The sequence below is a fragment of the Haliotis rufescens genome, unplaced genomic scaffold, assembly GCF_023055435.1.
Source record: "Haliotis rufescens isolate VD_foot unplaced genomic scaffold, xgHalRufe1.0.p SCAF_15, whole genome shotgun sequence".
Lineage (NCBI taxonomy): Eukaryota > Metazoa > Mollusca > Gastropoda > Lepetellida > Haliotidae > Haliotis > Haliotis rufescens.
In genome coordinates, this window is record NW_025963835.1 from 15,320,257 (window position 1) to 15,345,934 (window position 25,678).

The 25,678-nt window shown below is 40.1% G+C and overlaps 3 protein-coding genes across 6 annotated transcripts; 2 read left to right on the forward strand and 1 right to left on the reverse strand.

The window, feature by feature from the left end:
• Nucleotides 1-7,446, reverse strand: LOC124138729. Of its 3 annotated transcripts, none has more exons than XM_046505571.2 (7): nucleotides 7,263-7,446; nucleotides 4,999-5,191; nucleotides 4,024-4,214; nucleotides 3,046-3,160; nucleotides 2,161-2,333; nucleotides 1,712-1,837; nucleotides 1-941 (listed from the first exon to the last, which is right to left on the reverse strand). In XM_046505571.2, exons 1-7 carry the CDS (start codon nucleotides 7,281-7,283, stop codon nucleotides 309-311), a joined length of 1,452 nt encoding a protein of 483 aa, XP_046361527.1. In that variant the 5' UTR covers nucleotides 7,284-7,446; the 3' UTR covers nucleotides 1-308. The 3 variants fall into 3 exon arrangements, with proteins under 3 accessions (XP_046361527.1, XP_046361526.1, XP_046361528.1); XM_046505570.2 differs by having other exon boundaries at nucleotides 2,161-2,336; XM_046505572.2 differs by lacking the exon at nucleotides 7,263-7,446 and having other exon boundaries at nucleotides 2,161-2,336; nucleotides 4,024-4,161; nucleotides 4,999-5,164.
• A 53-nt stretch (nucleotides 7,447-7,499) lies between these two features.
• On the forward strand, nucleotides 7,500-25,191 carry LOC124138726 (internal alternative NAD(P)H-ubiquinone oxidoreductase A1, mitochondrial-like). Of its 2 annotated transcripts, none has more exons than XM_046505568.2 (9): nucleotides 7,500-7,575; nucleotides 8,887-9,363; nucleotides 10,546-10,771; nucleotides 11,951-12,121; nucleotides 12,655-12,814; nucleotides 14,599-14,729; nucleotides 20,115-20,234; nucleotides 21,147-21,297; nucleotides 22,687-25,191. In XM_046505568.2, exons 2-9 carry the CDS (start codon nucleotides 9,113-9,115, stop codon nucleotides 22,815-22,817), a joined length of 1,341 nt encoding a protein of 446 aa, XP_046361524.2. In that variant the 5' UTR covers nucleotides 7,500-7,575; nucleotides 8,887-9,112; the 3' UTR covers nucleotides 22,818-25,191. The 2 variants fall into 2 exon arrangements, with proteins under 2 accessions (XP_046361524.2, XP_048252140.1); XM_048396183.1 differs by lacking the exon at nucleotides 7,500-7,575 and adding an exon at nucleotides 7,603-8,018.
• On the forward strand, nucleotides 8,026-8,880 carry LOC124138727 (tRNA-specific adenosine deaminase 2-like). Its single transcript, XM_046505569.2, has one exon. It carries the CDS (start codon nucleotides 8,229-8,231, stop codon nucleotides 8,772-8,774), a length of 546 nt encoding a protein of 181 aa, XP_046361525.2. The 5' UTR covers nucleotides 8,026-8,228; the 3' UTR covers nucleotides 8,775-8,880.
• Nucleotides 25,192-25,678: the final 487 nt, after the last annotated feature.

Genomic DNA, 25,678 nt, shown 5'->3' on the forward strand with positions numbered 1-25,678 from the left:
TTACTTTCAGTAACAAAATTTACTGACATTTGAATGAGGGCACAAGCATGAACAATCCATGTCACAGTAAACCAGCTACTTGATTCACATCATTGATCATTCCAAAGTATATCTAACTCTAGCAAGGGAACAAATGGGCCTCTGGAAAATATATCTAAATTATTTGACTAGCATAGTAACTGTACCAAGTCCATGACATAATCTTGTTCAACATAGGTTAAAAAAGGACGCCGAAAGAAATGCACTTAAGTTATCAAACACTTCAGACACATTTGCCCAGAGGTAGATTTAAGAATGGACTACATGCATCACGTGGATCGAAGCCTTTTCTTTGCAGGTTCTGATTCTTCTAATACCTCTGTTATCTCTATCTGAGAACCGGCCACTTCAGTTTGTCCATTCTGTATTAAGGCAGCGGCTGAGTTGGCTGCGTCCTGGTCCATCTGAGTATGGTCAATGACAAGGGAGTTCTGATCAGTGGTACTGTCAGTGTTCTGCTGACCGGACTCATCCTCTACACACATGACAAGACAGGGGGACACAAGTTCTGTAGTAGTTTGAATGTTGGGACCTGCTGCACCAACACCATTCTCACTCACACTCTGGTCCTTGGGAGCACATTCCTGTTTGATGTGAACGATATGATGTCCGTCACCCACAACATGAGTCTCTTCCACCTTCTCCGGCTCGTCATTGATGTGGATTTCGTAAGAATCGGGTGAAATATGGACTATGTTGGAGCTGACGACCAGCTCCTGTGGTAGTCGTGTGATGAAGGCCTGTCTGAGAGATGCCAGCTGGGCACTGAGCAGGTCCTTGTGCTGCTGCTGCAGTGAGGTCAACATATCCTGCATATTGATCTGTTCTGTCAGTTGCAGTTGGTTGAGAAGCTCCTGCTCTCTCCGCTTGTACAAGTTGATCTCCTCAGCCTGAGCTTGGATCTACAACAGTAGAGGATCATATTCACCGGATGGAATACTCATCTAAATTGGGCATCAGTTGCTCATAGTAATATTGCCTGGCTGATAGTGTCGTCAATGCAGATAGTGTCCTACTGGGTTAATTATGTAAAGAATAAATCATTTCAAGACTGATGTGAAATAGCTGTAATATTGCTGTCTATATTGAAACCCCTATGTACTCCTACAATGATTTGGTTGGTTGGTTGGTTTGTTGGTTTGTTGTTTAACACCACACTCAGCAATATTCCAGCTATATGACGGCGGTCTGTAAATAATCAAGTCTGGAACAGACAATCCAGTGATTTATATCATGAACATCAATCCACGCAATTGGGATACGACATGCATCAACCAAGTCAGCGAGCCTGAACTCCTTCAATGACACATTCAACATGCCCCTGTCGGGATTCTAGTTTGAACTGGTTTGAGATGGGCAAACTCCATTGGAATGGATTTATGCTCATCATATAAATCACTGAATTTCCTGATCCAGACTTGATTATCGACATATACCTGGAATATTGCTGACAGTGGCTTTAAATAAACATACCCAGACCTTTAAACACTAACCTTTCGTCCAAGTAGGTATTGATATTACATGTATTCTAGCCCATATGTAAAATCAATAAAAAAGATTCCCATGAGCAAAGACTGTCAGAGAAGTAGAATGAGAAGGTTAGGTCTCCTCTGAGAGTATTAATTAGATAATGGAATAGAAAGATTCAAACACAAAACATTTCATCACTAACTTGTGATCTGTTCTGGTCAAGTTCTGCCTTTAGTTGTGCTTTCTCTTCCTCCAGTCTTTGACAACGGATTTCTGCAGACTCGTACTTCCTCTCAAGAGACTGTTTCGGATCAAGATAACTTACATCCTGAAATAGATGTTTACTTAGATGATTAGTAATTCCTTTTAAAAGCATTGGCCATGTTTTCATTTTTCTCTACAGAAACTGCTTCAGGTGAAATATTCATGCAATCAAAAGTGACACACATGTTGAGCTTTTACAGCTAATTCATCTATTATCTACCAAGTCTGAAAAAAACCTTGTATTTTCTATATCCAATTTAATTCTCACATTTAACAAAATAATTGCTTAACTTCTCCTACAATACCTGCGAGTACATTATTGGTTAATAACTTTAATGAATTGTTATGTATGTGCTGCCTATAGAATAAATGTAATGATGTATGAACCTCTGTTGATATTATCTGTGTTCCGAACGTGTTTTCTATCTGAGCTGCCTCCAACTGTTCCTCTGATATGATCATGATTGTTTGACCATCGGCAGCATTTATTGTCTCGTTGGCAGCAATGGACACCTGAACAGTTCCGTCGGACGTCTTACACACACCATTACTTGTCAATACTGCTGCAAAGAATGATTGCTCTTAAATAGGTGCAACGTCAGGTTCTCCAGCTTACATAAATTCAGGGACAATTTTGCAACATACTGGAATACATTATGTTTCCCACCATGAATAACGAATTCATCCAGTGCTAGGTCATAATAAATGAAAACCATATGTTTTGAGCAGTGAGCGCGACCTACCATGGCTTCTTACAATACATCGTCTAACTGGCCATATGACACTCTGATCAACCAGCCAGAGAGTGTGTCCTTAAGTGTGATCCAAATCAGAACAAGGAAATAAACAGTAAACTGCTATCATTTGGATTGGTCATAGTGCCAATGTTTACACTTTCAAAGCTATATAATTTAGAACTTGTTACAAATATTTCATCAAAATTGACTAAAGGTATGCTAAATTTTCAGGTTATCCCCAGACAGCTTTTTTTTGTCCTGCGATCTCAACAAGTAGGACACGCCAGGCATTGTATATTTACACCATTGAAATTCATCATGTTTATAAAAAGTCCACAACCCTTACACATTTATCCCCTGGACCAGTTAAACATGTCGAGTTCATACTTTAAGGTGAAAAACAAAACAAAAACAAGCCTTGGCATCACTTGGGATACTGAATGGTTTTATAACCATTATTATGCGAGTTCTGAGCCATGCAAATAAAGATACATGGGCTGATGGTGAAGGAAGATGGAGAAACAGGTTTACTTACTATGGTCTGTTGTGGCAAGACAGGCAGCCTGAGTGAGGGCAGGGTGTATGATGTCCTGGTCAGAACAAATACTGTGGGTGGTGTCAGCAGCACTGCTGCTACACTGATTCACCTCCTGATACAAACCAAACAACTCCATATCAAAGAATGATGATCAAGATAAAGAAGAAATGAGCATGATAAAGAACATAGGGATATCCTTACAGCTTCCATTTACTTAGCTCAACAAACTTCAAATTATCTTAAATTTAGTTCAAGCCTTTTCCAATCATTGTCAACACATTCATGGCCATCAAATCCTTTAAATTGTCCACTTCAGAAAAGTATTCCATTAATAATGCTAATCAAGATAAATAGGAACACCTCAATCCACAATATATCAGCTCCTTATCATGCCAATATAGAAACTGAAACTGATCATGAATACACAATGCCATACAGATTGTACAGATTCTCATACTTTTATGGGTTAAGTCCCGTCCGGGATTCAAACCCACACTTGCCAGAGTGAGGCACCAAATCGCCAGCACTGAAAGTCAGCGATCTAACTGATCAGTGATACACATGTCACTTATTCTTGTTAAATCCAGTGTTCATTACAAGTAACATTACAATGTGTGAAAACAAAAACCCAAAAGCCCATTCAAGCTAGTGCGAATTCAGTTTGACCAAAATGCCTAATGACCTAGACAGTTCTAGGTCCCGTTCTACAAAGCGATGACTGTCGTAAGCCCACGTTGAAGACAGGAGTTATGATTGACATAGCTCTATGATCGCTGTCGAAGATGGTCTTGGCTGATTTGTCATGGTTGTCAGATAATGCATAACCCTTAAAAATGGCACACTTCTACAAGTCCTTATCATACCTTAACTATTGGGCACATTAGCAAGAACTATAGGACCAGTGCCAATTTCTAAAGCTGCTATGTTTGCATGACTCAGTACATAGACTACATACTGTCTTAACAGATGACTTACTTGAGCAATTTGTATTTGGAAGGTTGTTTGTGGATTTCTGAAGTGTGTCTTGTAATGTTTGATAGCCTCGTCTCGTCTGTTGAAGCCATTTCTACACTTGTAACAATGCCAGTGAGCTCCTTTGAACTTCTTTTCTCCCTTTATTACACCAACAATATCACAGTGGTCACAACATCGTAACACTTTCAAACCTGAAATTTATAATAATTAAGTTGCTTGGTAATGTGAAAACCCATGACTAACCAACAGTTTACAAAAAGTACTGATACATCATCATGGTCAGAAGTGGCTTTATAAACACTAAAGTAAGTAAGTCAATCAAAAACTGAATGAACTTGTGGCAAAAAATTACACAGTAATCAATGGCCTTTTTTTTATATCCATTGATCATTCATGAACAGTGCGCAATTTGGTTAGCAGTTTGCAAAATTAATTAACCTAAAACTAGGCTGTCACAGCCTTTCACTAAAAAAAACATAATAATATTCTTTCAGCTTAGTCAATCTTTTGAAAGGTTCCCTAACAAAAGAAACATGCATAAGGACATGATTGAACAGAAAATGTTGCTAATTTTATGGAACATAAAAACATGTTTCATGGCAATTCACTGTGCAAATAATTACAGCTTTAACATAGAATACAGTTCTAACAGGACCATAATTATTATAAACATGATGACTTTAGATTTGGCACTTATTGTGAAACTTTGTAAATATTACTTTTTAAAAGTCTACAATGTCCACATAAGACTAAAATATGAATTGACACATGGATAGACGTATTGCGTATTGTTTGGTGTAAAGCCAGCATACATAGATACATTGGTAAACTTGTCACCCTTTACAGGTGCAGATATAATAGGGGTGACAGATACATGTACATGACCTTGACAAAGGCCATAAGTAATCTAACCAGGATTACATAACAAAAATAACTGCTAGTTTTTTGGTGGTTTGTGAAAAGAAATTTACCTACCAGCAAACTCAATTCCTTTGTCAACATGCTTGACTCTGTAGTGAGCTTTCAGTATGACGGGATCCTGGTATGAGTCGGACTTCACACAGAAAGGACAGTGCATATGTGGGGTCTTGTTGTTGCATGACGTGTCTTGACACACACTGGGGGAGTAGTTGTTTTCAGTGCCCTTGATTCGAACGCTTGGATGTGTCTAAACATATAGGTCAACCACTCAGAAAATATTATTCATGTTCAACAATCATAAAATTAAGTGTCACAATTTTTGCACCTACACTGTTATGCATCAACACTTAAATTACACAACAATCAGATGCACTATTGCAAACTACAAAAGCTATGAAAATGGAATAGGAAATTTCCAAGATTTAATAAGTATTGAAAGGATATCCTTCTATCAACTGTCTAAAAACATTAATATAATTTGAAACAGACAAATGTTAGGAAATGAATAGATTTCCTCATACTCCACATGGATGTTAACCATCAATTGACATATTATTATTTGTTTTCAAAATAGCTCAGACAATCTGTTAACAGTCACAGGTCTTCAGCAACCCATGCTTGCCGTAAAAGGCGACTATATATGTTTGTCGTAAGAGGCGACTAAAGTGATCGGGTGTCAGGCTCGCTGACTTGGTTGAAGCATGTCATCGATCCCAACTGCGTGGAGCAATGCTCATGATATCAATCACTGGATTGTCTGGTCCAGACTCAATTAATTACAGGCCGCCATCATATAGCTGGAATATTGCTGAGTGAGGCATAAAACAACAATCCAACCAATCACAGCAAAGTGTTTAAAATACTATTAAAAAAGTAGTTAAAAGTATGTTATACAGTAACAGAGATCCAGAAAAGCTGCGCATCTGCGTAAAATATGCATCAGAAATGCAGAAATACGCAGTAAAATATATCCAAGCGTATCAAATACGCAACGAACATTACAGATACGCTACAAAAATAAAACTTGTGTGTATATTCAAAATATTGTGAAGTAACCCTGCGTATTCGATTGGCAAATCAGCAACTTATTTTGAAATTATAAACGGGCATTCTGTCAACCTTGCCAACCTCCACGATGACAGTTACATCATGATCATTTGCCATCACACTTTCTTGTGGAGGTATCGTGGTATTTTTGAGTCCTATAAAGCTCTCGAACCCACACAACACCAGTTTGCAGGGACTAGATGAATAGTGTTTTTAAATATTTAACTTAAATACCCACATGTGTAAAAACTAGTGGGTAACAGAAATTTGAATACCCAGATAGAATAGCTGATACGCAGTGATTTTAAAATGCATGGGTAAGATACCCACAACACCAAAAGCTTATCTGGAGCTCTGCAGTAACCATGCTAGTCACTAGTGCAAGACCATTCAGGTAATGGTAATGATGAGCTTTTCTTGGCTGCTGAATCCAAAGTTGCTGATGTTGCGTTCTACTTCATAGCTTAGTATTAGACAAACTTTTTATTTGAATTACTGCTACAACTAAAGATCAATCAATAAATAACATCAGATTTTGCACCTATTGAACAGTTCTGTTGGCGCAAAATCTGATGCTATCTGTTGATTGATGATGTCATAATGTTTGTATATGACACCCACAAGGCCCTTTTCGCCCAATGCCTGTGAATTACTTTCGCAGTACACAAAGATAATAAAAGTAAAAGCTGTATTTATAAAACAGAAATTCAACATTTTCACATTACTTGAGGTTGTCACTGAGAATTTGTGGCCATGTAATATGTTCAGCTATGAAAACCCTAAAACACATGATTAGCATTTATCCACACAAGTTACAGATTCTTGTTCGCCCCTGACTTGACTAGCCTACTAGTACACTTACAGGCCGTTGTGATACACCTGTACACATTGTGACATTGCTGATTGTGTCATAAATCAGGATTTACTCAACATTCCTACTCATTCATTTTCATATTTTCACACTTTTCATTTTCCATTCAGAAACTTGCTTTGGATTTTCAGGCAGGTCAAAGTCAAGAATACTTTTTGGTCATACAGAAAAACAAAATTAAGTTCACTTAACACGATATGCACGCTCCTACCGTTCCATGAAAGTTAACCCATCGATAACGTAAGTGCCAAGCATAAAATATATGTATTAAAAGTTATAAAATGAAATTGACTTGGAAAAAAGCGTCTGCTACAAACATTGAAACTAACAGTTCACAAATATTACAACCAAAATGGCGCTGATCATTTTCAAAACCGTTGTTGGTGACACCCTGACTTACAACGAATGTCAGTGGATTCATCTTGCTGCAGTGGGTTTTCTGTAGTGTCACATTCGCTTTGATCTGATTTGTCGCTTCTGTTATACGGGTTGCAATTTGCTCTTCCCTCCGTGCACCTTTGTGTAAACGTCATGAAATGTTCAGTGGTACTTTCAATGACGTCACGTCTTCTGCCTGCTTTTAACTTCGGGTTGCTCCGTAAAGATAATTATTATTACGGAAGTGCTCGTGGATTGGCGGAAACAGCCGATATATAACGAAGACCGCTGCACAGACAGAAGTTGACACTTCCGCGTCCACTTGTCTGTAAAAGGTAAACAATGAATCCCCATTTGTCGCCGCGTCAGTCTGTCAGTAGTTAAAACAGGATGGTTATGAAACATGAACAGTGATACTTATTATCTCAAATCATATGTTAATATATTTTGAGATATGCAACAGTTTGAAAAGATTGCAAGAGACAATGCCGGGGAGTCACTTTAGCTCCCGACACTGCATGTGTACAGAAGTGAATCCTATTGGTGATGTTGAGAAAGTATTTTGAGGCATGTTTTCTCAACACTTCAAATAATAAGGGTAGCATCACTTTCAGATGTGTAAAGCGTCATTGTCACAATTTGATCTTCTATTTTTATGGATAGTTTTGATTGATTCATCGTGATCAAGGAGACACATTTAGAAGAAATCAATAGAATAGCACTTTGCTTCAAAGTCCAATGACCGATAGCCTACAGAACAGATTATGAAAATACTGAGGTGGATTAAGTTATGAATTCGACAAGTTCTTAAAAAATATTTTATACAATCAATGGTAAATTCATATTTGAGCTTTCATTCTCAGAATGACTTGCACATCTACATAGATCTATACCTTCTGTGTTGAAAGTGCTTTTTTAACTACAATGTCAATGTGGAATCGAGTGCAATTTTCAAAGAGCTAAACTTCATAGATTAACAGGTAGTGAAATGTCGGGTGATGAACATTTTGTTTGGATGGGTAAAGCAATGGAACTTGCCCACAATGCTTTGAAAAATAGAGAAGTTCCTGTCGGTTGCATCATGGTGTACAAGGACGAGGTGATCGCTACTGGCAGGAATGAGGTCAACGAGACGAAGAATGCTACCAGACATGCAGAGATCGTTGCCATTGAAGAAGTGTTTAAGTGGTGTAAAGCTAATGATAAAAAAGCGACTGAGGTGTTTTCAGAACTGGTCTTATATGTGACGGTGGAACCATGCATCATGTGTGCTGGGGCTCTGAAACAAATGCATGTGCCCATGGTTGTGTTCGGATGTGCCAATGAAAGATTCGGTGGCTGTGGTTCCATCTTGAATGTGGCGAGTGATGATCTTCCGAGTCTTGGACCCAAGTTTGTTTGTATATCTGGTGTGATGGCAGATGAAGCTGTAAAATTGCTGAAAAACTTTTACAAGGGAGAAAACCCACATGCACCAGAAGATAAGCGGAAGAGCAAACAAGCAGCGCCATCTGTGGGAAGCGATGCCTCATAAAAGAACTGCAAGAAATACAAACACAATATGTCACTTTTCATATTTTGTTAAAAACTTATAAATATGATAAGCAAAAGACATCATATCTTAAGTTGTGAAATTTTTGTTTCAGGTTGACTAGAGGCTGGTTGACTTACATAATCATAATATTCATCATAACTTAACCAGACACTCTGTAGAACTTGTTTCTAAGAGCCTGGAGTGACTTCATGTGAGCACTGTTGTAGTGTTTATCAAACTTTGGATTGAGTAATGTATAGCAAGGTCTCCTGCCATTAGAAATGTATTTACCACGTTTACGGACAAGAGGATAGAAGTTGCAGTATAGTGTGTGTAAAATGCTTGTTCGTGCCAGCCTTTTCAATATTCGGAGCAGACGTCTTGTCTGGTGCCATGGTGGCAGCCATGCCTGCTTCTCGTCCCAGGGTGGTCGACAGAAGCTGGTGGTGCTGGGCACCGGGTGGGGCAGTTACAGTGTGCTGAAGAACATCAACAAGAAACTGTATGACGTCATTGTTGTCAGTCCCAGAAACCACTTCCTGTTCACGCCTCTCCTGGCCAGCACTACTGTCGGCACTCTCGAGTTCAGGTCAGATATAACGCATTTCCCTCTATGAGAGATTCTCTGACAAAAGTTATTCTCACATTACCCTCCGTGAAAGATTTCCTGACAAAATTCCTCATTCTAGGTTTAGACTTGCCTTGAAAGGAAATTGATTAAAGTCTGCTTTATGAACTTTATTGAACAAGGCTCTGCTTGTGCTTTTGTTGCCCATGAAGATCCAGGTTAGTATAGGTCTTCAGCAACCCATGCTAGCTGTAAAAGGCGACTATGCTTGTAGTAAGGGGCGACTAGGCTTAGCTGAGGCTCGGTGACTTGGTTGAGGCATGTCATCGTATCCCAGTTGCGTAAATCAATGATCATGATGTCAGTCACTGGGTTGTCTGGTTGATACTAAATTTTTTACCGACCGCCGTCATATAGTTGGAATATTGCTGAGTGCAGCCTTAAACAACAAACAAATAAAATATTGTTGCAAGTTAACTTGTCAGTTTGAAAAAAGCTAAAAAGTAAAATTTGTTAATGTTAAGCATGCTTAGTCTTACGGAACAATAATTTGCCTTGCAGGATTGTGTCAATTAGATGTCAGTGTTTCCGGAGGCATTTTTATCTGCCGGACATGTGGGCCAGTCATATTTTACCGGTCAATATCCGGTATATACTGGAGAACAGAAAAAACACTGGATGTGCCAGCATCTTATTTATACCTAAAACAATAATCCCATCTCCTGCTATAACATTCATACGAGACTACCTTCATTCCAAGTATTTCCTGCTGGTTTTAATATTTGCATAATTAAATTATATTAATATTATGTACCGTATTCGACGTAATAAGCATCCCACTCTAATAAGCGCCCACAGCGATATTTGCTCGTGAACAATCACAATAAGCACCCCTTCCAATTGATGAATGTACACAAGACTTGTTTATTCGTGTATAATACGCACTTGTGTGTTATATGCACCCTTAATTATGGGCAATTGAATTCTGGAAAATGTATCTGTTATGTATAATACACACAGACCTTTCTTTTATATCATTTCTTGCTGTCAGCATAAACCATAAAATTGACGATGTTTCAACTCTTTTTTTTTCACCAAATTCTTTTTCTAATAAGAGCCCCCTATTTCTAATTTTGAGAGCGCCCTGGGCGCTAATTACGTCGAATACAGTAATACCAATGAGTTTGGATATTCCACATGTAGGTCGATCATCGAACCAATTCGCAATACCGGATTCCGTCAGTCAGCTCACTTCCACCTTTCCCGGGCCGCTGACCTTGACCTTGAGAAGAAGGCCCTTTTCTGTGAGAGCGGGGTGAAGTCCAGTCTCAACTACTGGCTACAGTTTGACAAACTAGTGATTGGGGTGGGAGCTCTCAGCAACACCTTCAACGTTCCCGGAGTAGCGGAGCATGCTTTCTTCCTAAAGGTAAGGCCCAAGTGGTAGCAGTTTTCTCATTTTGTTCTGTGAGGGCTACAGTTAAGCTGCACATTTGCGTAAAATACAAAAAAAAAACCGCTCCTGCCTCATTTATTTTGAGTTGCTTGCATACAAATATGCATGAAAAGATTCAGAAACCCAAGAGTTTGACAACAGTCTGCATAATTACCCGATGTATTCTTTTCATTTTGTGTGCTGTATTTCCTTACAGATCTATATTTACAGACACCACACATCACACACAGATAGATGGAACCAGAGCTCTCAATAAGCAGCGTATTTGCATAAAATGCACATTAAATAAACTGAAACACGCAGACAAATCATATCCTAGCGTATCAAATATGCAAGAAAAACTATTTATGCGTCTTTTTCAACTGTTACATAAAATGATTATGTATATTACAACTGTTAGATAAAATGATTGTGTATCAGCCGATCGCGAAATTCACTTACCGACAGTTACATTCGGAAAAGCTCACCTGAAACAGCATTTTAAACAGATTTGGAGTAAAAGTACCAAATAGACAGAGCCTCAGGGAGTACATCTTCGTGAGGCAAGAGCGCCAACTGGTCTTTTTATCAAAGTCTTGTTTCCACCCTTGCCACATCAAGCTCACTTTCCTGTGCTAAATATGATTGGACTATTATACATATCGAAAATCAAATCAGAGAACATTTGACAAAATCAATATCCACGACTGCCACACCTCGTTTGAAAGTGATTTACTGCTGTCTGTCTTTGGTGACACGAATATCATCTTTTAAACCCCCCAACGATTGTCTGTGTTTTTGTGTCATGGATGAAATCGCAAATGTTTTTGTTATACAAGGTTGTCGCCCATGGTAGTCGCCATTTTTGTGAAGCTATACGAGACGAGAACAACGGTCTTCATTACAAGGGGCACAACTCGTGATCTAGCGAGGTGGCGCCAGGGTCGAGCCAAGAAAAGTGGCCTTGATGTGGCAAGGCTAGAAACTAGGCTTTGATATAGGCCAGTGGACACATTTGCTTCAGAAGATGAAGGGGGTAAAAAACATATTAAATACCCAAAGAAAACTATCAGTAAACAATAGGAATCACAACACATTAGTAAACACACATTAGTAATGATCTGGAGCCTTGTGTTGACATTATTATTGATTACCCATCATGCCTTCATTCAGGAAGTTGGTGATGCTAGAAGGATCCGTAATCGCATCTTGAACAACTTTGAGCTTGCTGTGCAGCCTGGGATTGATGAGAGTGAAGCACGACGACTTCTTCACATCGTCATTGTTGGAGGGGGCCCAACTGGTGTGGAGTTCGGAGCCGAGTTGTACGACTTCGTGCAGCAGGTGAGATGCTGGAATATTCATCTGATAATAAGTGTCAAGGTCACGAAAAATTTATTAGTTGATAAATGTAAAAGGGATTTTAGTGAGATTGTATGTAACCTGGAAAATAATTAAGCACCCCTTGCTACATATTTCAATTTTAAATCGCAATTGTTTAAGATCATATCCTGACACACTCATATTTCCACTGAAACTTTTGCCGCCTTACTGATTTATGTAACAGTATGATATCTATTATAAATCACCTACATATTTTATTTTCGACAACCATATTGCATTCAGATCAGTTCATTTTTTCTCTGCATGAAAGTCTGACAAATCCTCCATCATGTTCATAGAAGGTCGCATCATTTGAACTTTGACCATGCAGAAATTACAGGGTGTGTAAAGTCTTCACAACAATATCCTAGTATACAAAAATACCATAGTGTGGCCTTTATCATTTTCATTCGGAACTGCCTGTTTATGTTGGTTTTCGAGATACAGAAATCAGATGGGCTGCTCTGACTATGTCTGTGTGTCTTGTCCTCCAGGATGTGATGTATCTGTACAAGCAGCAGCAGCAGCTGGTCAAGGTGACACTGGTGGAGTCCAACCAGATCCTGGCATCATTCGATGAGAGGCTTCGCAACTTTGCCACCAAGAAGATCCAAAACAGAGACCGCTTTGATATGGTCCAGTCTTCTGTTACAGGTTAGACACCTCCAAATAATCTGATCAAGTTGATGGGTTTTAAGTCTTGTTCGTCCTTGCAAAGCCCATAATTTATTCTGTGATCCTGAAATTCATTATTTAGTTGAGATGTATTATTTAGCACCTGAGATAGTTCTTTAAGTCAAATGATTATATGAGTTTGGTTTTATGTCACTTAAAGCAATATTCAAGCAATATCATGATGGGGGACACCAGAAATGGGCTTCACACAATGTCTCTCATGTGGGGAATTGAACCTGTGTCTTGGGCGTGATGAGCGAACACTTTAACCACTAGGCTACTCCAGGCCCTACATTTTTTTAATGAGGGTATTGACACTGCTGGTATGTCTGACACTGCTGGTATGTCTGACAGTGCTGGTATGTCTGACAATGCTGGTATGTCTGACACTGCTGGTATGTCCCTGACACTGCTGGTATGTCTGACTGCTGGTATGTCTGACACTGCTGGTATGTCCCTGACACTGCTGGTATGTCTGACAATGCTGGTATGTCCCTGACACTGCTGGTATGTCTGACACTGCTGGTATATCTGACACTGCTGGTATGTCCCTGACACTGCTAGTATGTCCCTGACACTGCTGGTATGTCTGACACTGCTGGTATGTCCGACATTGCTGGTATGTCTGACACTGCTGGTATGTCCCTGACACTGCTAGTATGTCCCTGACACTGCTGGTATGTCTGACATTGCTGGTATGTCTGACACTGCTGGTATGTCTGACACTGCTGGTATGTCCCTGACACTGCTGGTATGTCTGATACTGCTGGTATCTCTGACATTGCTGGTATGTCCCTGACACTGCTGGTATGTCTGACAATGCTGGTATGTCTGACAATGCTGGTATGTCTGACACTGCTGGTATGTCTGACACTGCTGGTATGTCTGACACTGCTGGTATGTCTGACACTGCTGGTATGTCCCTGACACTGCTGGTATGTCTGACACTGCTGGTATGTCTGACACTGCTGGTATGTCCCTGACACTGCTGGTATGTCCCTGACACTGCAGGTATGTCTGACACTGCTGGTATGTCTGACATTGCTGGTATGTCCCTGACACTGCTGGTATGTCTGACACTGCTGGTATGTCTGACATTGCTGGTATGTCCCTGACACTGCTGGTATATCTGACACTGCTGGTATGTCCCTGACACTGCTGGTATGTCTGACATTGCTGGTATGTCCCTGACACTGCTGGTATATCTGACACTGCTGGTATGTCCCTGACACTGCTGGTATGTCTGACATTGCTGGTATGTCCCTGACACTGCTGGTATGTCTGACACTGCTGGTATGTCTGACATTGCTGGTATGTCTGACACTGCTGGTATGTCCCTGACACTGCTGGTATGTCTGACACTGCTGGTATGTCCCTGACACTGCTGGTATGTCTGACACTGCTGGTATGTCCCTGACACTGCTGGTATGTCTGACACTGCTGGTATGTCCCTGACACTGCTGCTGGTATGTCTGACACTGCTGGTATGTCCCTGACACTGCTGGTATGTCCCTGACACTGCTGGTATGTCTGACACTGCTGGTATGTCCCTGACACTGCTGGTATGTCTGACACTGCTGGTATGTCTGACACTGCTGGTATGTCCCTGACACTGCTGGTATGTCTGACACTGCTGGTATGTCTGACACTGCAGGTATGTCCCTGACACTGCTGGAATGTCTGACACTGCTGGTATGTCCCTGACACTGCTGGTATGTCCCTGACACTGCTGGTATGTCTGACACTGCTGGTATGTCTGACAGAGGTGAAGGAGGACAGTGTGACCCTGGCTGATGGTCGTGTTATTCCGTGCGGACTGGTGGTGTGGAGCACAGGACTGGCACCGCGGCACTTCACACGCAGTCTCAAGGTGGAGAAGAACAGTCGTGGACAGGTTTGGTACTCTTCCTGTTCTCTCAGCGTCTGTCAATAACACATGTTCCTGTGGCGATTGATGCATGGGATGTAAATCTTGAATGTCCATCATATCATACATTTATGACAGTTTGGTGTTCCTCCCTTTACCTCAGCTTGCCAATAACCTGTGATGATTGATACATGGGAGGTAACTCTGGCATGCACATCCCCCAAATAATAGTAAGTTTATGACAGGTGGTTGGTTTGGAAATGTAATGGATGAATTTTATATGACTGTCTGTGTTTCACATGGAAATGTAATGGATGAATTTTATGTGACTGTCTGTGTTTCACATGGAAATGTAATGGTTGTGTATTGTGTGGCTGTCTGTGTTTCACATAGAAATGTAATGGTTGTGTATTGGGTGGCTGTCTTTGTTTCACATGGAAATGTAATGGTTGTGTATTGGGTGGCTGTCTTTGTTTCACATGGAAATGTAATGGTTGAGTATTGTCTGGCTGTCTGCTTAACATAGAAATGTAATGGTTGTGTATTGGGTGGCTGTCTTTGTTTCACATGGAAATGTAATGGTTGTGTATTGTGTGGCTGTCTGTGTTTCACATGGAAATGTAATGGTTGAGTATTGTGTGGCTGTCTGTGTTTCACATAGAAATGTAATGGTTGTGTATTGGGTGGCTGTCTTTGTTTCACATGGAAATGTAATGGTTGTGTATTGTGTGGCTGTCTGTGTTTCACATAGAAATGTAATGGTTGTGTATTGGGTGGCTGTCTTTGTTTCACATGGAAATGTAATGGTTGTGTATTGGGTGGCTGTCTTTGTTTCACATGGAAATGTAATGGTTGAGTATTGTCTGGCTGTCTGCTTAACATAGAAATGTAATGGTTGTGTATTGGGTGGCTGTCTTTGTTTCACATGGAAATGTAATGGTTGTGTATTGTGTGGCTGTCTGTGTTTCACATGGAAATGTAATGGTTGAGTATTGTCTGGCTATCTGCTTAACATAGAAATGTAATGGTTGTGTATTTGGTTGCTGTCTTTGTTTCACTTGGAAATGTAATGGTTGTGTATTGGGTGGCTGTCTGCTTAACATAGAAATGTAATGGTTGTGTATTGGGTTGCTGTCTTTGTTTCACATGGAAATGTAATGGTTGAGTATTGGGTTGCTGTCTGTGTTTCACATGGAAATGTAATGGTTGAGTATTGGGTTGCTGTCTGTGTTTCACATGGAAATGTAATTGTTGTGTATTGGGTGGCTGTCTGTGTTTTACATAGAAATGTAATGGTTGTGTATTGGGTGGCTGTCTATGTTTCACATAGAAATGTAATGGTTGTGTATTGGGTGGCTGTCTTTGTTTCACATGGAAATGTAATGGTTGAGTATTGGGTTGCTGTCTGCTTAACATAGAAATGTAATGGTTGTGTATTGTCTGACTGTCTGTGTTTTAGGTAGAAATGTAATGGTTGTGTATTGTCTGACTGTCTGTGTTTTAGGTAGAAATGTAATGGTTGTGTATTGTCTGACTGTCTGTGTTTTAGGTAGAAATGTAATGGTTGTGTATTGTGTGACTGTCTTCGTTTCACATGGAAATGTAATGGTTGAGTATTGTCTGGCTGTCTGCTTAACATAGAAATGTAATGGTTGGGTATTGGGTGGCTGTCTTCGTTTCACATGGAAATGTAATGGTTTAGTATTAAGTGGCTGTCTGTGCTTCACATGGAAATGTAATGGTTGTGTATTGGGTGGCTGTCTGTGTTTCACTTGGAAATGTAATGGTTGTGTATCGTGTGGCTGTCTTTGTTTCACATGGAAATGTAATGGTTGTGTATTGTGTGACTGTCTTCGTTTCACAAGGAAATGTAATGGTTGTGTATTGTGTGACTGTCTTCCTTTCACAAGGAAATGTAATGGTTGTGTATTGTGTGACTGTCTTCGTTTCACAAGGAAATGTAATGGTTGAGTTTTGTGTGACTGTCTGTGTTTCACATGGAAATGTAATGGTTGTGTATTGTGTGACTGTCTTCGTTTCACATGGAAATGTAATGGTTGAGTATTGTGTGACTCTCTTCGTTTCACATGGAAATGTAATGGTTGTGTATTGTGTGACTGTCTTCGTTTCACAAGGAAATGTAATGGTTGTGTATTGTGTGACTGTCTTCGTTTCACATGGAAATGTAATGGTTGTGTATTGTGTGACTGTCTTCGTTTCACATGGAAATGTAATGGTTGAGTATTGTGTGACTCTCTTCGTTTCACATGGAAATGTAATGGTTGTGTATTGTGTGACTGTCTTTGTTTCACATGGAAATGTAATGGTTGTGTATTGGGTGGCTGTCTGTGTTTCACATGGAAATGTAATGGTTGTGTATTGGGTGGCTGTCTTTGTTTCACATGGAAATGTAATGGTTGTGTATTGGGTGTCTGTCTGTGTTTCACATAGAAATGTAATGGTTGTGTATTGGGTGGCTGTCTATGTTTCACATGGAAATGTAATGGTTGTGTATTGTCTGGCTGTCTGTTTTACATAGAAATGTAATGGTTGAGTATTGGGTGGCTGTCTTTGTTTCACATGGAAATGTAATGGTTGTGTATTGGGTGGCTGTCTGTGTTTCACATGGAAATGTAATGGTTGTGTATTGGGTGGCTGTCTTTGTTTCACATGGAAATGTAATGGTTGTGTATTGGGTGGCTGTCTTTGTTTCACATAGAAATGTAATGGTTGTGTATTGGGTGGCTGTCTATGTTTCACATGGAAATGTAATGGTTGTGTATTGGGTGGCTGTCTTTGTTTCACATGGAAATGTAATGGTTGTGTATTGGGTGGCTGTCTTTGTTTCACATGGAAATGTAATGGTTGTGTATTGGGTGGCTGTCTTTGTTTCACATGGAAATGTAATGGTTGTGTATTGGGTTGCTGTCTTTGTTTCACATGGAAATGTAATGGTTGTGTATTGGGTGGCTGTCTGTGTTTCACATGGAAATGTAATGGTTGTGTATTGGGTGGCTGTCTATGTTTCACATGGAAATGTAATGGTTGTGTATTGTGTGACTGTCTGTGTTTCACATGGAAATGTAATGGTTGTGTATTGGGTGGCTGTCTGTGTTTCACATGGAAATGTAATGGTTGTGTATTGGGTGGCTGTCTGTGTTTCACATGGAAATGTAATGGTTGTGTATTGTGTGACTGTCTTTGTTTCACATGGAAATGTAATGGTTGTGTATTGGGTGGCTGTCTTTGTTTCACATGGAAATGTAATGGTTGTGTATTGGGTTGCTGTCTTTGTTTTACATAGAAATGTAATGGTTGGGTATTGGGTGGCTGTCTGTGTTTTACATAGAAATGTAATGGTTGTGTATTGGGTGGCTGTCTGTGTTTTACATAGAAATGTAATGGTTGTGTATTGGGTGGCTGTCTATGTTTCACATAGAAATGTAATGGTTGTGTATTGGGTGGCTGTCTTTGTTTCACATGGAAATGTAATGGTTGAGTATTGGGTTGCTGTCTGCTTAACATAGAAATGTAATGGTTGTGTATTGTCTGACTGTCTGTGTTTTAGGTAGAAATGTAATGGTTGTGTATTGTCTGACTGTCTGTGTTTTAGGTAGAAATGTAATGGTTGTGTATTGTCTGACTGTCTGTGTTTTAGGTAGAAATGTAATGGTTGTGTATTGTGTGACTGTCTTCGTTTCACATGGAAATGTAATGGTTGAGTATTGTCTGGCTGTCTGCTTAACATAGAAATGTAATGGTTGGGTATTGGGTGGCTGTCTTCGTTTCACATGGAAATGTAATGGTTTAGTATTAAGTGGCTGTCTGTGCTTCACATGGAAATGTAATGGTTGTGTATCGTGTGGCTGTCTTTGTTTCACATGGAAATGTAATGGTTGTGTATTGGGTGGCTGTCTGTGTTTTACATGGAAATGTAATGGTTGTGTATTGTGTGACTGTCTTCGTTTCACAAGGAAATGTAATGGTTGTGTATTGTGTGACTGTCTTCCTTTCACAAGGAAATGTAATGGTTGTGTATTGTGTGACTGTCTTCGTTTCACAAGGAAATGTAATGGTTGAGTTTTGTGTGACTGTCTGTGTTTCACATGGAAATGTAATGGTTGTGTATTGTGTGACTGTCTTCGTTTCACAAGGAAATGTAATGGTTGTGTATTGTGTGACTGTCTTCGTTTCACATGGAAATGTAATGGTTGAGTATTGTGTGACTCTCTTCGTTTCACATGGAAATGTAATGGTTGTGTATTGTGTGACTGTCTTCGTTTCACAAGGAAATGTAATGGTTGTGTATTGTGTGACTGTCTTCGTTTCACATGGAAATGTAATGGTTGTGTATTGTGTGACTGTCTTCGTTTCACATGGAAATGTAATGGTTGAGTATTGTGTGACTCTCTTCGTTTCACATGGAAATGTAATGGTTGTGTATTGTGTGACTGTCTTTGTTTCACATGGAAATGTAATGGTTGTGTATTGTGTGACTGTCTTTGTTTCACATGGGAATGTAATGGTTGTGTATTGTGTGACTGTCTTTGTTTCACATGGAAATGTAATGGTTGTGTATTGTGTGACTGTCTGTGTTTCACAAGGAAATGTAATGGTTATGTATTGTCTGGCTGTCTTCGTTTCACAAGGAAATGTAATGGTTGTGTATTGGGTGGCTGTCTGTGTTTCACATGGAAATGTAATGGTTGTGTATTGGGTGGCTGTCTATGTTTCACAGGGAAATGTAATGGTTGTGTATTGGGTGGCTGTCTTCGTTTCACATGGAAATGTAATGGTTGTGTATTGTGTGGCTGTCTTCGTTTCACAAGGAAATGTAATGGTTGTGTATTGTGTGGCTGTCTTCGTTTCACAAGGAAATGTAATGGTTGTGTATTGTGTGGCTGTCTTCGTTTCACATGGAAATGTAATGGTTGTGTATTGTGTGGCTGTCTTCGTTTCACATGGAAATGTAATGGTTGTGTATTGTGTGACTGTCTTCGTTTCACATAGAAATGTAATGGTTGTGTATTGTGTGGCTGTCTTCGTTTCACAAGGAAATGTAATGGTTGTGTATTGTGTGGCTGTCTTCGTTTCACATGGAAATGTAATGGTTGTGTATTGTGTGGCTGTCTTCGTTTCACAAGGAAATGTAATGGTTGTGTATTGTGTGGCTGTCTTCGTTTCACATGGAAATGTAATGGTTGTGTATTGTGTGGCTGAGTTTCACACAAGTGGTGACCAGATGGATCAGGTGGTCATACTTGATGACTTTGTCTATAATGTGCACTGGTACTCCGACTGTGTGGACCGTTGCTCACAATATCAATCACTGGATTGTCTGGCCCTGACTCAATTTTGCTGAGATCAGTGTTTGTATCACAACAAATAAACTGTTTTATGAATACATTTCAGATTTTGACTGATCGCTACCTGAGAGTACTGAAGACCCCTGGTGGCGATGCCCTGGAGGACGTGTTTGCCCTGGGGGACTGTGCCGACATCAAGGACGTGTCTCTGCCATGCACAGCTCAGGTGAATTAGCAGCAACATGAGTAGGGTGCAAGTGGTGTATGTGAAACAGCCATCAAAACGTATACATCCATCTTACATCCTGAAACAATGGTAGGCCATGTTGCCTGAGGAGCTGTAAGACTAAAAAGAATAATAGTCTTGTTTCTCAGGCACCACCAGCATCATCATAAAGTCTGCCACACGTTTTTTTGTTTTTTGTCATTTTAAAAAAAATATAAAAATCCTAATGCTTAAACACAATGCACCCAAAAAAATTGAAATTGGAAACAAAAACGAAATGTGCAATGAACTTTTTGATGATGTGGGCAGTGCCTGAGAACCAAGACTTTTTTTTGTTTAGCCTAATCTGTTGTTGCATTCATGCATGCCAGAAACAACTCAGATATCTATCACTTCAGGCTTTCCTCCCACGTCAAGCTGACGTCCTGATATTATTGAAATACTGTTCAAAGTGGGAATAATCCTTACTGGGAAAACCTGAAGTGACACGGAAGTGAGCAAACATACGCTGTGAGTGTCAGTCAGTTTCCCATCCTCTAAGTATACCTCTTGCACTCGGCTCAACCACATGTTTGTTTGTTTGTTTGTTTGTTTGTTAACCCCACACTCAGCTATATCATGGCAGTTTGTAAATAATCGAGTCTGGACCGGACACTCTAGTGATTAACGTCATGAGCATCAATCTAAGCAATTGGGATGTACGGGTTCAAATCCCGGTTCAGCCTGACTATGTTTCTGGGATGGACAACACCATACCCGTGCTCGTGGGTTTCACCAAAGTGGTAAATGTCTGAGACCTGCATCACTTCAGGCTTTCCTCCCACGTGAAGCTGACACGCCGTGAAATACTGTCCCCAGCAACACTAAACCCAGCTTGCTGACTCGTTTGTCATCCTGTTGTCTCTGTTGTAGGTGGCGGAGCGGGAGGGGCGCTACCTGGCCAACTTCCTCAACAAGAAATGTGCCGAGGATGTGGGAGAGTTCAAGTTCACCAGTATGGGGATGCTGGCATACATCGGGGACTATCAGGCTCTGTCAGACACACCCAACATCAAAATACAAGGTAAACCAACTTCTTCACCATGGTAACAGCCAATGGGCAGCTATCACACCCAAGTCCATTAATCCAGAGACTGGTTAAATTGTTTTCTCTCACACGCGAGTTATGTTCCATAAACACCAAGTATACAATGTGTTTTGGACCAGTGGGTGTGGAGTAAATGGTAGGGGTTAAATCCATGTGTATTGTGAGGTCGGACACCTTGTCCACATGACCAAAGAGGTTAACCCCGTCAGCAAGCTGACAAGGTAAGGATGTCATCTGTGGGATGACTCCATGCCCTGCTACATACTCCCCCGTCAACAGAAGGCACGTCCCGGGTAGGGTACTGAGGCTTATTTTACTCAAATTTATTTTGAACGTGCTCAGCCCCATGTTGGGCGCCAATGTAGCGGCCATAAAATTTCAATGTCCCGTGATGGGATTCGAAACCACGGACCTTCTGATCAGAGGTCGGACGCCTTGTCCACATGACCAAAGAGGTTAATCCCGTCAGCAAGCTGACAAGGTAAGGATGTCATTTGTGGGATGACTCCACGCCCTCCTACATAATGAAACATGTTAACAAGGGCCACAGATTCACAGAGCCTATGACATGTCACTTCATCTTTGTAGTGCTGTTTCAAGACTACAACTGCATCTTGTGATTTCGAGAAAATATACTAAACAAATGAACCAATCTGTGTTTTGTAATCACTTGTAAACTTTGTAATCCACTTGTACATCTGAAATTCATTTTCTGAAAAACATTTACTTTCAATGAAAACTAAAAAACTATTGTCACTGTCAGAGTTGGACATATCAGCAAGTTGTGATCAGGATACCACAACAAGGAATTAACTAGATGCAATCGATGCTTCACCATTTTATACACAGATCAGTGAATATTTCAGTCTCAAACCGAAATAAATGAAAGTATCAAAACGAGAACGATAAACGCAGTTGAAGAAATAGTATGTTTCCCACACTGATTTCTCACTGAAAAGTGATCTCAATTTGTGATGTAAATGTCACGTTTCTATTGTTGAAAGAACGAAAGGTGTATTTCAATCCTTTATTCCCACGCATACAAACGAAATTACAGTGTACAAATGATCATTATTTAATTGTGGATAGGCGAATGCCTGCTAGTGTGCAAATGGAGGAGCAGGCTTGTTATGCCAATCAAGCATGTGAGTTTGGAGGTCATTTTATTGTTTTTGACGTTTTCATGGAATCTTAAAAAAAACCAATGTATCATTTTTTATTTGATTTTTATTTCATTTTATTTCATCTATGCCATGACTGGATGACTATAATAATATGAAAGGATCGGGATTGTTTTACTTCTTTTGAGAGTGTATTTCAAACTAGTGGTAAGGCTGACAATTGTGAGACTTTGTTTCTTTGCAGGGTTTCCCTCATGGCTGCTGTGGCGCTCGGCCTACCTGACCCGGCTGGGCAGCTGGCGACTGAGGATGCAGGTGCCCCTGGACTGGACCAAGACTCTCCTGTTTGGGAGGGACATCTCCAGATTTGACTAGATCAGACAGTGTGCCTTAGCAGTAGGATCAATCAGTGCAATTATTTGGTGATCAGCACCCGTCCATGAGATCGCTCCTGATTATAATTAGAACTTGTTGGAAGTATCTCATTGTGACTCTGCCATGACATTGAAGAATGCTTGATTCTGATTGGTTATTAAGATGTATTCTTTTTACTACTGAAACCTCTTTCAAATTAAGCCTTTTTACACAAAAACTGTGTATGAATACATTCAATAGCCTATATATCGATCCATAAAAAATGGCTGCCAATGATCCATCTGAACTGTATAACGTATCCACTATTAGACGCCATGTCTACATGATACACACATGCCTGTAATAGATGACAGGTCAACAACTCTCACAAAATTAATAGACAACCGTGTATCTAGTACGTGTAGAGGAAATACAGTACGGTTGATATTGGATATTTTTGGTGGCGGTTTTGACGTCCTAGGCCGTAACTCTCTGACCCACTTACACTCCTGATTTTGATTAGAACCTTGTATCTCATTGTGAACTGTGACTTGAAGAGCCTTACCACACTGGAAAGTCCCACAAAGTTACTTCTGTGGCGAGTGTTTAAATGGAGTCCAGGCTGAGACTGGTCCTTCAGCATGATACAGATGTTTGTACAGCTGCCCGGACCTGTAACAGCTTCACCAGCTTCTCTTTCACAGGTCTTTCAGGAATTTATTTAGAGGCCGACATTCTATAGGCTGTAGCCTGTTGCAGTAAAGTCCCAAAGTAGACTTCATGTTAGTATACTTTTTGTAGTGAAGACTTAGCTCACGCTTTCATAAAAATATCCCCCTAAATACTCATGATTCCTAACTTGTTTTGGTTCAGTAGAGTTATGTTTCTGTTTTATTCCTTTGTTCCAAAACAGGACAAGTATTAAAAGAGGAAGAAGCTTTGATGCTTACTTTTACACTATTGTATTGAATGTGATGTAAAATACATGTGATACCTCTGAATGTGAGAAAAAAACAAACCTTTTGAACCAAAGAAAATTACTTTTGGCCTGCCTAGAATATTGGGATTTGGGATCCTAGATCAAACTCACTCACATTACATGAGGATTATCCATGTCGATTATCTTCAGACAAGCATCCTATATTTTGTCTTAAAGTATTTTGTTCCATTGTCCCTGTGAAGATCATTTATTGATCATCTGTATGAAACACCACAAAACACGCAGATGTCAGCCTTGAATAATGTAGCAGTTGTGCAATACGTTTTATTCATTATCATGATTTTGTTTGTGTGAAAGATTTGTCCTACAAGCTCATCCAGAGTCGAGTTGCTGCTCTTATTTGTGGAATGTCAAAAAGTTTCTCTCAGCCATTAGAGGTGTTTACATTGTGAGTCATTGTTTCAATCATGAATGTTAACAATCTACCCTGATGATATTCCCTCTGTGTGATGATCTGTCAACCCCTCCATAGGAGGCTGCGCCCAGTGTACTTTCTTACCCATCTTCGAAGATCCGGTTAGAATAGATCTTAAGCAAGCCATGCTTGTCGTGAGAGGCGGATGGTCAGGCCTGCTGACTTGGTTGATCATGTCATCATATCCCAATTGCGTGGATCGATGTTCATATCAGTCACTGAATTGTCTGATCCAGATTCGATTTTTTAGTGCAGCACTAAACAAACCACACAAAACTTTCTTACCACATATGGGTGAGCGAAGCATTCAGTGTAGCACATTTGATTCTTGTGTCTTGAAAATGAACTTGATTGATCAGTTCGAAATATAAATGATAAAGGCTGGGCCATTATACATGATTTGGATTGGATTTAATTGGATTGAATTCACTCCGGTTTAACCCAATGCAACCTTCTATGGAGGTGTTAGATCTTCAGGCAGAGAGGTATCATATCAGTATACATCCGACCTTGGAGCACCTTGTGGGCTGTGGTCAGGGTGGGCCTTTGACCTGTGGCCAGGGAGAAGGATAACCTGGCACAACACAGGACCATTTGCAGGGACCGGGAGTCAACGGGTGAACCAAGTTCTGTCAGCATATGATGTGACGTGTACATCTCGGTCACTGATCTAAAGCAGAGATAGACGTGTTAGTCTGAGACAGTGAAACTCCAGAGGGACTAGTTATTTTCTCAAAAACCGATACCAGTCCAAAAAGATCTGTGGTCTAGCTAGATTTGACAAATGGTGTCAACCACTGTAAAGCTGACCAGTGCAGTGACCATATGATTTAGTTTTAATAATTTGAGAATATATTTGTATAATATTTAAATGAGAATCATATCTCAGGTTATCCTAATTGGCATATTTATCTATTTACATAGAGTATGTTAATTTCGTAATTGTTTACCTCATATACAAAAATAAAATATTTATCTTATTCTTCTTTGTGGAGTTTTTTTATGATGAAGGGCCTCGAGCATGACCGGTTCCCAGTATCCCCAACTCTTTCTTCTCATTAGATTGGTGGGGTGGGGTAGCCTAGTGGCTACTACAGTTATAGCTCGTCACACCGAAGGCACAGGTTCGATTCCCTGCACGGGTAGAACTTGTGAAGCCCATTTCTGGTGCCGTGATACTGTAAATCGTGAAATTAATGAGTCTCCAAAAGAATGCGACCGCTGGCCCCTAGCCAAAAATGAGATTCAGTATGAATGCAACACCCCCCTCCCCTCAAGCATCAGCAGATTTATATCTGAAGATAATCTCCTCTCCTCCGTCAGGTTTACAGGAGAATCCTCAACTTAATCCAACCTTATATTAATCCACAGCTTCTCAAGTCATGGGTCCTGATGGCAGCCCGTCATTATTGTTTTATATTTCAAACACTGATTACAGGACAAACTGGTCCATGAAAGCAGTAAATA

Bases quoted from the DNA above. Each gene is read 5' to 3' on its own strand.
- LOC124138729 (XM_046505570.2), bottom strand. From the start codon at position 7,283: ATGAATCCACTGACATTCGTT. The intron at 2,337-3,045 runs GTAAGTAAACCT...CATTCTTTGCAG, and splicing joins TCTTGCCACAACAGACCATA to CAGTATTGACAAGTAATGGT. The intron at 1,838-2,160 runs GTTCATACATCA...CATCTATTTCAG, and splicing joins CACAGATAATATCAACAGAG to GATGTAAGTTATCTTGATCC.
- LOC124138727 (XM_046505569.2), top strand. From the start codon at position 8,229: ATGTCGGGTGATGAACATTTTGTTTGGATGGGTAAAGCAATGGAACTT.
- LOC124138726 (XM_046505568.2), top strand. From the start codon at position 9,113: ATGCTTGTTCGTGCCAGCCTTTTCAATATTCGGAGCAGACGTCTTGTC. The intron at 12,815-14,598 runs GTTAGACACCTC...TATGTCTGACAG, and splicing joins GGTCCAGTCTTCTGTTACAG to AGGTGAAGGAGGACAGTGTG. The intron at 14,730-20,114 runs GTTTGGTACTCT...AATACATTTCAG, and splicing joins AGAAGAACAGTCGTGGACAG to ATTTTGACTGATCGCTACCT.